We start from the raw sequence: 13,627 nt of genomic DNA, 5'->3' as shown, positions 1-13,627 counted from the left end.
CTGCAAGGGATGTGTGTGTGTGTGTGTGTGTGCGCACATGCACACATGTGTGCATGTGAGTGGCTGAAGGGGCCTAGAGTAGGGGCAACAAGTGAACTTTGGAGTCAGGCAGAGCTCAGTGGAAATTCCAGCCTATTCCATGTTGTTGTAGATCTTTTGCCAATTTTACATTCTGAACGTTGCTTTCTTCTTTTGTGAATCAATACATAATCGTTATTTTTTTGGCACACGTGATTTGAATATGCTGTCTATGGACCGAACTTTTTAGGATACTTAATTACTTCATTCAGTTTGAATTTATTGAGCACAGGCCTGTGGCTCTGCTCCTCTTCTTTACCTGCCTGCATCTTAGGGTGCAGAAGAGAGGAATCAAACCACTGAGTGGATAAATAAGAGCGATCTTGTAGTCCAGATAGATATGGCTCTCTATTTGAGAGCACCATTCCTGAAACAAGGAATGACACATATTTCTTAGAGTTTATCAAATGAGCTTTATGTAACATACATTTGCTGTATCTAATTATGAGTTTTGTGTCTGACTTGATTTCTGATATAATGATTTATAATGGTCCATGAGTGTACAAAAGATAGCAGAGGAAGATATTGTTATTGAAAAACAATGGAGATCCAGGTGGATAGTAGTTTTTATTTGGTGAGATGGCCCATAGACTTATTGCACTTACTTGAAGTTCACGCTTTCAATTATTTGGGACAACCTGGGATACAGGAGCAGGACACTGGTCTCAGGATCGTGGACTAAATGAGAATAAGAGCAGGAACCAAAAAGATGGTGCCAGAACAGGTTGAAACAGTTAACTCATTTAGTCAAGGAACAGCACCCAGATTATAATAGAACCAGGAAACACAGCTTTTTAAACTGACATCTAAAAATTATATTAACACAACCAAGTGAGGGATGTTGACAGGCAGGGAGAACACACATAGGCTCTTACTGATGACCTTACCAAACTCTACAGCTCTGTCTCCTCCTGAGGTTGACTCAGACTCACAGGCAGCTCTGGAAGAGCAAGTAGCTCCCATCGAAGCTGTAGCTTGACACCTAAGCCAAGATACTCATCCAGGACTAAGTTAAGAAGCAGGTAGTTTTTATCAGAATAGAATGTGATTTTCAAGGTTGACTTCTAGATTCTTAGTCAGTGAAGGATTCAGATATCTCACCAATTAGCAGTCTGTACCTGTTTTGTTTCCCAGATTGTGCTGAAGCTGCCCAAGTACACAGGGTTGTCTGGTGCCAACCAGATAGTCTGGAGATATCACTCCTGGGCATGGTCAGTGTCAATGCCTCCTCTGGTCTGTAGTGCCTTGGAATGCTGTTGGATGCCTGTGAGGCCGACCACCCTGCCCTGAGGCTTAACAGTAATCGGAATAGGAGAAGGTGGTAGTGTAAATAAGACTGCAGTCCTCCTTGCCTGTGTATGTGGACTAAAAAATCCCTGATAACCTCTTGCTCTGCAAAATCCCATACAAACATTCTTTACTTTTGAGTGCAGACTATTTAAGATCTAAGATGTTTGCTTTTTTCTTGAAATAGTATCAGACAGTACAGAGAAGTCTCTTGGTTCCTGATACTCATTGGATCAAATATCTAAAGATGACCATATCTTTCCAAAGTAAAAAAACTGAGTCCATATCAAGGTTATGAGATGACCAACAGTATAAAGAGTTCTTAGAAAAACAGCACTTTGCAAATTTGTGAGGGGGTGGGGATTAGCTAATGTGTGAGTTGTTCTCTCAGTTCTAGAGTTAGCCAAACTTTCTTTAGTTTAGTCCATATAACTTTCTATTATTGCTTGTTTTTTCTTTTGTTGGAATAAGCTCAAGTGGTTTTACAACATTATAAAATATAACTGCTACTTACTGGATTGTTAAATTAATACCAACACCTTGTATTTGCTAGATGTTTTATACTTTAAAACTATTTCATGTTGCATATTTGATTGTCTTAAATTATTGGCATATTGCATGTGGATTATTAACTATATTCCACAGATAGGGAAGTTGAGATCCACTGGATAAAGAACTCGTTCACAGTTACATAGCTGCTAATTTAAGCAAAGACATGAAATGAAATACAGATTTCTTACCTCTACACAATTCAAATTGTTGGGAATTCTGAGACTGGCAATTATGATCTCTCAGCATTTCCTCCTATCCTTAAGCTTTTTAGTTTTTACTGTTTCATATTTCTCATATTCTCTTGTTACTTTCTCATTAGAGTATTCTTGGATGCTTTTTGCATCTGTTGCTCCTTGAGTGCATTGCATACCATTTGATATACTGCCTTGTGCTCTAATATCTGTGTGAGAAACAGCAATTTTTACATTCTATAATTCTGCTTTGGAATTTACCTCTACCTAATCTCTGTAGTTGACTCTTCTTATCTTACCCTACTCAGAAAGGATTTGCCTTATTGGATCTGGCCATTTATCCCTCTAATCTAATATCAGTTTCCAGCAAGGCCCTGCCAAACCATTTCAGAAGAAAGCAGTGCACTCTCCCTGACTGGGAATTAGGAAACAAAACCCTTGCTGTGACTGCATTTAGGCTATGAGCAAGTTATTTGGTTTCTTTCTTTAGTGTGTGATTTCAATAGATTGTAGTAAGAAACTGCAACTTCAAGTTATATGTTTGTTGGATACTTAATGTGTAAGCCTTTGATGCATCAGCTTAATTATGTATGTCGCATGGAATACTAGATAAAATACATACTTTACTAAAAGTTCTGAATTAACAACAAACACCATTGTGGACTGATTAATCATTTAAACATGATTTTAGTTACATAATAAATATAGTTCATATTGGCTTTCTACTATGTCTTAACATGACTGTCAAATTACATAAGTTCTTATTTTTCAGTTCTTTTTTTTAGCTTTCAGTTCTCGACTTGAGTTTAGTTGTGGAATCACACATAAATTAGCAAATATTTGAATACTTTCTTAACTGCATCACCATTAGCTGTGGAGTGTTTAAGAAAATGTATATTCCAGAGCTTTATCCTAGAGAAAAATGACTTTTCAAAGTAGAGAGTAGGATCTTTTGTTTAAGAAGCTACTTAGATCATTCTGATCTATAGCTAAGGGTGAAAACTATTTTTTGAAGGTTATGGGGGTGGAAATGCTTCTGGGGTAAGCTGAGTAGTTTAGACAAAGGTCACTTATTCAGCAGACATGTACTGAATATATGCCTGTGGTATATTCATCTTTGTTGGAGGAACTGAAGCACATGGTAGGATAGCTTCTATCTGGAGGTGCTGGTATTATAGTGAGAATTACCCCAACAAGTACTTTATGGTGTGTATATTATAGAGGAGAATGTACAGTTTGATGACATTAAAGAAGAAGGTCTTAAGTCAGCCCAGATAAGACTTGCATGAGAAATGGGAGGAGGTTCAGAAAAAATCTCTTAGAGGAATGATACTTGAACATCCTTTCTGGAGAGTTGTCTGAGTTTGTCCTTTTGATAGTAGAAAATAGAACAGAAAAATAAGAGGCCACTACATGTCTGTTAAGAGGAGTGGCATGGTGAAAGCAGCCTTTTGTGAGAGCAGGACTGTGGTTCTAGAGGCAGGAAGTTCCCATGCTGTGTGAGTAGGGGGAAAGAATTGGTAACAAGGTGGTGGTAGTTGAAGAGAGGAAGGTAAGAAAAGGAAACATCAGTGGATTTTGATGTGTGACTTGTTATGGAAACGAAGAGAAATGGGTCAAAGTTCTCCACCTTGATGTCAGGCTGGTGGTGCTCCTGGGTGAAATACAGGGGTTGTGGAATAGAGATAGGTGAACAGAGGAAGATGAATTCCTCCATCTTTTTGGTCTCATGTGCATTTGCCCCTGTGTCTAATAGAATGCCTATACTTAGTGGATGCCTTAGTTAAAATATTCATTTGGCTGCATCTACTGGAACCTATAAAGGATGGAAAGTTAATCTCCCTTTTTATGGAAATGTCTGGGCAGGTAAGTGTCCAGGGAGGTAGAGTGGCTCAATTCCACCAGGTTGTCCAGGGATTGATTTCTAAGCTCTCTTGTTGCTTCACTGCCCCTAGGATATATTATGGCGGAAGATAGCTTATTTCCATAATTCTGCCTTTAAGCAGGATTCAAGAAGGAAAGAGGAAATAGAAAGCAAAGAGATTCCTTTTTGAGGCTGTGTTGTATTGCTTTCTATATTCTGTTGTCTCTCTTGGTCACATGGCTATATCTAGGTATCAAGTAGGCTGTGAAAAATGTTGTGTTAGCTGGCCAGCCATATAACCACTAAAACTCAGAAGTTCTATTGCTAAATAACCAAGAGGACTTTGTGGTATAAGTTCTTAAACATGGGACCTGCTGCAAAGGTCATTAGTTTTGTTGACTAAGTATGTTAGTATTTGGCCAATTCTGAGTTGAAGGAGAGAGGGCCTACAAGTGGAAGTGCCCAGGAGGAAATTGAAGACATAGACTTGTAGTCAGAACTGTGAGTAATCCATACAGTATAAATATGTGAGGCCTTTCTAAAGACTATAGATGTGCTTGTTAGACTAGAGAGAAAAGCAGTTTAAAAAAAGGCAGCAGAAGGGTCTTGAGGTTCTTGTAGTTTAGGTGGTTGGAAGTGGAGAGAGAATCCAAGGAAATAATTGGAGAAGTAACCCTCTAAAGACACTGCAAAATATTGTTTCCTGAGACAGGAAGAAAAACAAGATGAAATGATATTGTGGAAGGGGTAACAAAATTGAGAAGGACAAAAATAAAAGATGTAGGGGCCAAGGCAAATGTATGAGGGGAGAGAGCTGACTACTGAACAGAACAGAATATTCAGCTAAGATTTCTAGCTTGCCAGCATTAGACTCCATTCAGAGTCTCAGATCAGATGGCCCAGTCTACAGAAGGAATCTGTTCTGTCACAGAAAGACATTGTTTAAAAGATATATAATAAAGTAAAGGTTCTATTGAAAGTATGGAAATATGTCTATGAAACTGTTAGTATGGTTGTGTGTGAGAGCTGATACTATGCTGGATAATTATTTCCTACTATTTCAATGCTGAAATTGACACTTAAAGATTGATTATAATTTCTGTAAACAGTAAAAAAAACACATTATTTTAATTTCTATAAGTAGCTTCATTTAGGTTAGTTGATTATAATCAACAAGTAGTGTGAACCACATTTGATTAATTGGAAAGTTCAAATCCAGTCTAAAATGATTTTCAATATATGATGTTTCAGTTCTCTGTAGTATTGTGTGGTGGAGAGAAGTATCTTCCTAACTAACTCAGGGGCCTCATATTCTGGCATTTGTGTCATGTCATTCCCTCGAAGTATACTTTTGACTTGTTTTGCTTATACTATCTAATAGGGAACAAATCTGACATGTTTTTTTTGTTTGTTTCTCTTTTTGTTTTAACTGACCTGGAAGTGAGACCTGTTTAACAGCCAAGAAAACTTTGACACATGCCATCATTAGCTTCCTTTATTTTTGAACTTAATAGAAAGGAAATCTAGGTACAAGCTAAATGGTTTAGTGATTTGTCTGAATTTGTTAGATCTTATTGATCAGTGCTGTCCAGTAGAAATATAATGCAAGCCACATATACAATTTTCCATTTTTTAGTAGCCACATTAAAAAAATGCATGAAGAGACAGGCAAAATAATTAAAAAAAAAAAAAACCAACTCTTTTAAGTCTGCTTATTTCAAGTGCCTTACTAGCTGTATGAACTAGTTCAGTATTGGACAGCACTGCTCTAGAGAATTCATCAGTCATCTTTTTTTTTTTTTTTTTAATTTTTATTTATTTATGATAGTTACAGAGAGAGAGAGAGGCAGAGACACAGGCAGAGGGAGAAACAGGCTCCATGCACCGGGAGCCCGACGTGGGATTCGATCCCGGGTCTCCAGGATCGCGCCCTGGGCCAAAGGCAGGCGCCAAACCGCTGCGCCACCCAGGGATCCCCATCAGTCATCTTTTGAGAGTCCTACTGCTATCTTTATTTACCCTGAGGTTGTAGGGAAAGGTACGGGGAATTATGAGTAGATTTTGGGTCAGTGTCATCCTTATCATTCTGGCCTTCCTTCCCCAGGCTTAGTCCATTCAAGCTGCTATAACAGAATGTCATAGACTTGGTGGCTAATGAACAACAGATTTATTTTTCACAGTTCTAGAGGTTGAGAAGTCCAAAATGAAGGCACTGGCAGATTCACCATCTGGATTAGAGCCTTCTTCCTAATAGCCATCTTTTTGTTATACCTTCACATGGGAGAAGGGATGAAGGGTCTCTTTGGGGCCTCTTGTTTAGGGCATTAATCCCATTTTTAAGAGTTCCACTCTTAATTACCATCCTGAGGCTCCACATCCTAATACCATCATGTTGGACACAAGGCTTCAACATAGATTTTTGGAAACACAAATATTCAATCTGTGGCACATCAGTCCTGTCCTTTGCCCAGGTGCTCCCATCTCAAGCTGTCGTAGTGGAGGAGCAGTTTTTAAATCCCTAATCTATTATGTTCTGAAACTTTTGTAAACTACAATATAAATGAATTACCACACAAATGAAATTAGAAAAACCCAAAGAAAGATATACAAATCCAAATTCAACAGATAAAACATCACCCCATCATATTGCTGTAAAATTTCTTGTTCTTGCTCTCAATTTCGTACTGGACAGGTAACACAGAGGACTTGACAGCAGCCTATGATCTACATTTTGAGTAGGCAGCACTTCTTTACATCTGCAGTAATCCTCATATTAACCTGCATATAAAGTATGCCCTCTCTTTTTCAGACCAGGGCACAACTATCAAAGTGACTTAGTAAGATGCCCAAGGATGTGACAGTGATGGAGCTGGAATTTTAAACCAGAGTTGCAGCTAACTCACAAGGAGTCTTGTTAGAATTATGGAAAGGTATCCCTTCCCCTGGGCTGGCTGGCTCCCTGCCCTCACTCTACGTGCATTGTGGAGCATAGCCTGAACAATGTAGGATACGGTCCTGTCAGACTTACTCATGCTCTCCCTGTCTAGCTTTGCCAGGATAGAAGGGTAAGTGAGTGAGCAGTGAGAAGAAGAGGTAAAGGGCAGACTATGTTTTGTCTCTGTCATTCTACTGTACATTTTTTAAAGAGTATGTATTTATTTATTTATTTATTTATTTATTTATTTATTTATTTATTCATGAGAGACACAGAAAGAGGCAGAGACATAGGCAGAGGGAGAAGCAGTCTCCCTGCAGGGAACCTAATGTAGGACTGGATCCCTGGACCCTGGGATCATGAGCTGAGCCAAAGGCAGATGCTCAACTGCTGAGCCACCCAGGCGTCCCTCCACTGTACATTTTCATAGAAAGGTGGTTAAAGTTGAGATAAAACAAAACTTTATTTAGTGAAAATGAGTAGTTTTCAGAATTCTAGTTTCAAGTTGTGTTCAACCTTAAGCTTTTGGTGTACCTATTTAATTACTGTATGCTGTCCTGCAACTCCAATTATTAGAAATTTCCATACAGTCAGCCAAGTTATGGGGGTTCAAGGTAACACAGAAACTGTTTAGCAATCTACAGAAATATGTGTGAACACATCCTTGTTATCTTTGTTGCTCTTACCATCATACATCTACTCTTAATTTTCCAGTACTGGCTTAGTTTATAATTTAATGAAGAAATTTTTTAATAGTACAGACAGTGGAAATAGACCAAGGATATATCTCCTTGATATGATAATCATTCATGATACACACTAGTTAATGTTAATTTGAAACACATTTCTAGTTATGCAGTCTAATTATATTAACTATATTAGGGTTGTAAAAGTTTGACTGAGGCCATGTGTATGCTTTTGTTCTCTTTCTATGGCCTAAAATTGCACCTGGTCACAGCCATTGGTCATGTACAATGCCAGGAAGAGAATTAAGGGAGAAGTCATTTGCACATTTCCACCACTGGAAAACTATTTTGAAGTAATAAAAGTCTGGATTTCTTAGGAAATTATCTGGAGGAAGAAGAGATTATTAATTAATTTATTAATTCTCTCATAGACTTAAACTGAGTAATGACAAGTTGGCAGATATTTTATTTTTGAGAAGCCATTTAAAATGCTTCCCTAATTATTTAAACTTTGTATAGCTATTACTGTCCAAGTGAGTACACTTTTTGCTAAGTGTATTCCCAAGACTGTCAAGTGCATTATGCTGAATATTCACTACAGTTTTTTGAAATCAATGGTGCTGTTATTTTTTAAGATGAGGAAACTGAGACTTTAGGATGTTGCTGTAGCTTTTCTAGAAAGCTGTATCCAGACCTAGGAATCAGAATCAGCATTTAAAAAAAGATCCCAAATAATTCATGTGCATAATAAAGTTTGAGAAATAACGCTTTATTTTCCAGAGTCCATGTTCATAATCTCTACATAGTCCTGCCTCCTTGGATAATCTTAAGATAAAAATTTTAGTAAGAACATTAGCTGAATCTAATATGTGAATTTAGATAACTTCAAAATAATCCTTTTTTTTGTTATATGTTCTAATTTTGTAGATCTCAAATTTGTTAATTCTGCATTTTCCATTTTTCAGCTAAGTTTTCTGAGATCATCTTCTAAGAGTCAACTCTCTCCTCTCCATCGCACCTGTGGTCACTGGGATTCTAAGAATGTTCTAGTTTGATAGCTTCAGGTTCTTGTTATCCAAGGTGTTTTTTTAAAGGATAAATAGTGACTATGGTAGTGTTAATCTACAGAATTACAGAGTTGATATTTTTAGACATCTATCCTCTCTTGTGTACGTGCCTTCTAGAATATGATGATAGCTTATTATTTCTACCTTTAATCTTAGGCATTTAAATGTAAAATACAGTTTATAATAAGTTCATTTGAATTATAACAGAAAAAGCAAGTGAACAGTCTATGAGACATTTAAACATTTTTTTTAAATTGAAGTATAGTTGACACATAGTGTTACATTAATTTCAGGTGTACAACATAATGATTCAACATTTTTATATGCTATGCTATGTTGCCGCAATTATAACCACCATCTCTCCTCATACATCACTATTATAGTATCATTGGCTATATTCTCTATGCTATACTTTTAATCCCATGATTTTATTCATTTTCTAATGGGAAGTCTATCTCTCCCACTCTTCCCCCATTTTGCCCATCCTCCTACCTTCTTCCCCTCTGACAACTAATAGTTTGTTCTCTGTGTTTATGTGTCTATTTCTGTTTTTTTTTTCGTTGTTGCTATCTGTTTGTTCATGTGTTTTCTTTTTTAGATTCCACATATATATGTGAGATTATATGCCATTTGTCTTGTCTTGTCTGACTTCTTTCACTTAAAATAGTAACCTATAGGTCCAATTATGTTGTCAATGGCAATATTTCATTCTTTTTTTATTGCTGAGTAATATTCCAGTGTATTTGGCTTTCTTCCATATCTTGGCTATTGTAAATAATGCTGCAGTAAACATTGGGGTGCATATGTCTTTTCAAATTGGTGTTTACATTTCCTTTGGGTAAATACCCAGTAAAGGAATTACTAGATCATATAGTATTTCTATTTTTAATTTTTTGAGGAACCTCAGTACTGTTTTCCACAGTGGTTGCACCAATTTTCATTCCTACCAATAGTGCACAAGTGTTCCTTTTTCTTCATATCCTCACTTGTTATTTCTTGTATTTTTGATACTAGCTACTCTGACTGATGTGAGATCATATCTCATTATGGTTTTGATCTGCATTTCTTTAATGGTTAGTAATGTTGAGCATCTTTTCATAGGTCTCGGGCATCTGTTATGTCTTCTTTGGAAATATGTCTATTCAAGTTCTCTGCTCATTTCCTAATTGGATTATTGTTATAAATAATAATAGTTATTATTTTTATTAGTGTTGAGTTATATAAGTTCTTTATATATTGTTGGATAGATCTTTTGCCAATATCTTCTTCCATTCAGTAGGTTACCTTTTTTTTTGATATACAAAAGGTACATTTTTACATTTAATGTAATGTTACATTTTGTTGATATACAAAAGCGTTTTATTTTGGTGTAGTTCCAATGATTTATTTTTGCTTTTGTTTCTTTTGCCTGAGGAGACATATCTAGAAAAATGTTACTAAGGCCCATGTCAAAGAGATTACTGCCTATGTTGTTGTTCTAGGAGTTTTATGGTTTCAGATCTCACGTGTAGGTCTTTAATCTACTTTGAGTTTGTTTTTGTGTATAGAATAAGAAAATTGTCTAGTTTCATTCTTTTTCATGTAGCTGTCCACTTTTCCCAGCACCATTTATTAAAAAGCCTGTCCTTTTTCATTGTATATCCTGTCTCCTTTGTTGTATGCTAATTAACCTATATAATTGTGGGTTTATTTCTGGGTTTTCTGTTCTGTTACATTGATCTATATGTCTGTTTTTTTGTGCTATACTTTTTTGATTATTACAACTTTGTAGTATGTCTTGAAATCTGGGATTGTGATACCTCCAGTTTTATTCTTCTTTTTTCAAGATTGCTTTGACTACTCAGTTTCTTTTGTAATTCCATACTAATTTTAGGATTATTTGTTGTAGTTCTGTGAAAAATTCTATTGGTGTTTGATAGAGATTGCATTGAATCTATAGATTTCTTTGAGTAGTATGGACATTTTAACAATATTAATTCTTCCAATCTATACTCTGAAAACTATAAAAAATTGATGAAAGAAATTGGAGATGACACCAACAAATGGAAAGATATTCTATGCTCATGGACTGGAGGTCTGTATGACCTTTTAAAAGACTTAACATGTAAACATGAGCCACTCAGGTTTAAAGAACAAGGAAGGATATGCAAATATCAGAACTCTTAGATATGGTACTTGGAAATCAGTTTGGAAAGTGGACAGGAAGCAATGAGAATCATCAGTGATCCTAGAGTCACTTAAAAGGCCTTTTGAAGTGCAGATTGAGGAAAATCTAAAGCCCATATTTTCTGGCTAGTCGGTTTGTGATAGGGCCCATTATTTTGCATTTTTAATTAAGTTCCTAGGTGATGATCATGCCTGCTGATCCAGGGAGCACACTTTGAGAGCTACTGCACTAAATTTGGGAGGCTTGTTAGAAATTTTTTATATTGATCTATGTAAGATAAAACATATAAATAGATGCTGATAATAGAATTGAAGAGGAAGAGTGGGTTCTAAAAATATAGAGGAATTATAATTGACAAGACTAATTAACAGGGCAGAATATACAGCTGAAGTAGAGGTAAGAATCTAGATTGATTTCTAGATTTCTAAGTTTAGTAGGTGGATGGAAAATGGTGGTGCCATTATCTCAACATATGGAATAAAAAGAGAAGATGGATAGGTTTTGGAGTGGACCTGATGATGAGTTTGGTTTTAGACATGTCAAATGGAGTTGTGCAGATGCCTGTTAGGAAAGTAGGATACTGTAGAGTTGAAGATACAGTTACAAGAATGAATTTATAAGTGCTGGCATGTATATCTATAGAGGAGAAATGATAGGTCATAAAGTGAACAGAATAAGGTGCTGAGAATAGAACTCTGAAGATTGCCAATATTTAAGGTGAAGTCAGAATAATTCACCTTGAAAGGCTTGAGAAAGGCTGCCAGGAGCTGTGAAATAAAGAGTTTCTATAAAGATGTGATTAGCTTGTCACCACTGCAGAAAGGTTAATTGATATATGGATTCAAATACATTTAGTTTTGTCAGTATCATAGATGGGACCCAGATTGTATTTATCTGAATTTAGAAAGTGTTTTTTTTTAGGACAGGATACATGCCTTTTGTTTTTCTGGTATTAAATTTCTATTCACTTCTGAAGAAGATAACACTGTTGATAAAAATACTTGGTGTATGACTGGATTCATATTCAAGTTCTAAGCTAATATTTTATCTGAAATTTAATAAAATGTTTAAAGAGCAAATGAAGAATCATAATTTATATACATATGTGTGTATATATACATATATATTCTTTTGAAGAAGCACTGTCTCTTGTGGGGTATTACTCCTTTCTACAAGAAGCTTGCATAAATGAGTGTGGAGGTTTTTGTGGTTGGTCCTTCTGAAAGTGTTTCGTTTTTTTCTCCACCCTCATCCCTTCTGGGGAACCAGGAATGCTGTTATTTCTATTAAGAATATTGTTTTACTCTGTGACTTTGTGACAGCTGGGCATGATTATTTTATTAGTTTACTGATTGGTCCAAGTTAAACGGAAAAGAAAGACAAGGTCATCAAATGTGATAACTGTTAGGGCAGCTGTCACTTCTGGTAATCTGACCATAACCTTTTTTTCCTTTTCCTCTAGTGTTTTTTTCTAAGCAGACTTATAACAAAACCATGAGAGTAAAATAGAAATTGCTGCCCTTCAAGACCTGGGATAATGGTTTCATAAGCAGGATTTATCAGTGGTGTGTTAGTATCTGGAGAAGATAGTTTAAATGTGTATGTCCAATAGCAGCACGCCTACCTCTGTTTTAGGAAAACTTCTTGTGGGGTATGTGGATTGACTGACTCGTTAGGACTCTCTGGAAAGCCAGATTTGAGATTGAGCAGACATAGCCGTTTGGATTTGCTGCTTGTATTCCTCTATTAATTAGTTGGAAAGTTCCCCACAAAACATGGCCAAATGCAGAATGAGAGGGACTGCCAGTAAAAGAGTGAGTTTTCTGAAGGACCAGAATCAAAGCACGTTTTCTGTTTTGTGCTCAAACAGATCTGATCTAACAGATTCTCTGTGTATAGACTTTACTATTCACTTGTTGAATACTTTTAAAAATTCAGGCTGCAAATTATCGAATGTGTGTTTATTGTTTCACAGAGACCAAACTAATATCCTAAACTATTAGAAATTTTACTCAATGACAGATCAGTCTCTTAAAAGACTGGTAAAGGGCATGCCATTGAGGCTGATGGAGTGAAGATGGTAGATTTTGAAGATGTAAGACATAAAACACAAAAGTTCTTTTTAGATCAGTTTTGAATACTTTAAGTAAAGACCTTAAGTTGTATGTTCTCCATTTAGAATTAAAAAGAACATGTTATCAAGCATATCATTGGAGTTCAAATTGACATTTCCCCCTTTTCCTTTCTTTGAGCAGGTGGTCAAGTTATTAAGCAACAAAAGATCACAAGCAGTTGGAATATTAATGTCTAGCCTTCATTTAGATATGAAAGATATACAACATGGTAAGTATAAAAATAAAAATTCAGGTTTTGAATACCCAAATTTGGGCTGAAGGATGTGCTGTTTGGTGGTAAAGTTATTTTAGAGCTTTTGAGGTTAGTATGTTTCCTATAAGTGTTACCAAACTTTCTATCATGATTGTTTCTGGAGGGGTTACTAGTAATGTGTCTTTTATGTTGTTTCTGTATTTTGCTAAAAGCCTAATTCCCAGTTGACATAGTCTGCATTAATAAATACTTAATTTTTAATTCATCAGAAATACTAGTCCCACTGTGCTTTGTAGCTAATTAGATAATATCTGAGGATATTTACATCTGGATGTCCTGCTCAGAGTGACTGATAACAGGAATGATAGTGGAGTATGTCTCAGCCATTGAAAATACCTGAAGATAGTGTACTGGAGAGATAAATATGTTGAGATTTCAATCTCAAGTGTTTGATGAGCTAACATAAATGTTC

The 13,627-nt window shown here is 36.0% G+C and overlaps 1 protein-coding gene across 8 annotated transcripts in view; it reads left to right on the top strand.

Moving 5' to 3' along the window:
* Positions 1-13,627, top strand: part of FMN2 (formin 2) — a 370,841-nt gene that overhangs the window by 156,499 nt on the left and 200,715 nt on the right. For all 8 annotated transcript variants that reach the window (XR_012032920.1, XR_012032921.1, XM_072830426.1 and 5 more), the window contains one exon: positions 13,083-13,170. Coding sequence is in view for 6 of the 8 variants with exons in the window: in XM_072830426.1 (XP_072686527.1) it covers positions 13,083-13,170 (88 nt within the window). In the remaining 2 variants the exon portion in view is untranslated. Of the gene's footprint in view, positions 1-13,082; positions 13,171-13,627 lie in introns of those variants that run through there.

This window comes from Canis lupus, chromosome 6 (genome assembly GCF_048164855.1).
Source record: "Canis lupus baileyi chromosome 6, mCanLup2.hap1, whole genome shotgun sequence".
Taxonomy (NCBI): Eukaryota; Metazoa; Chordata; class Mammalia; order Carnivora; family Canidae; genus Canis; species Canis lupus.
The sequence above is the reverse complement of the archived record's forward strand: the minus strand, read 5'-3'. Positions and strand labels throughout refer to the sequence as shown.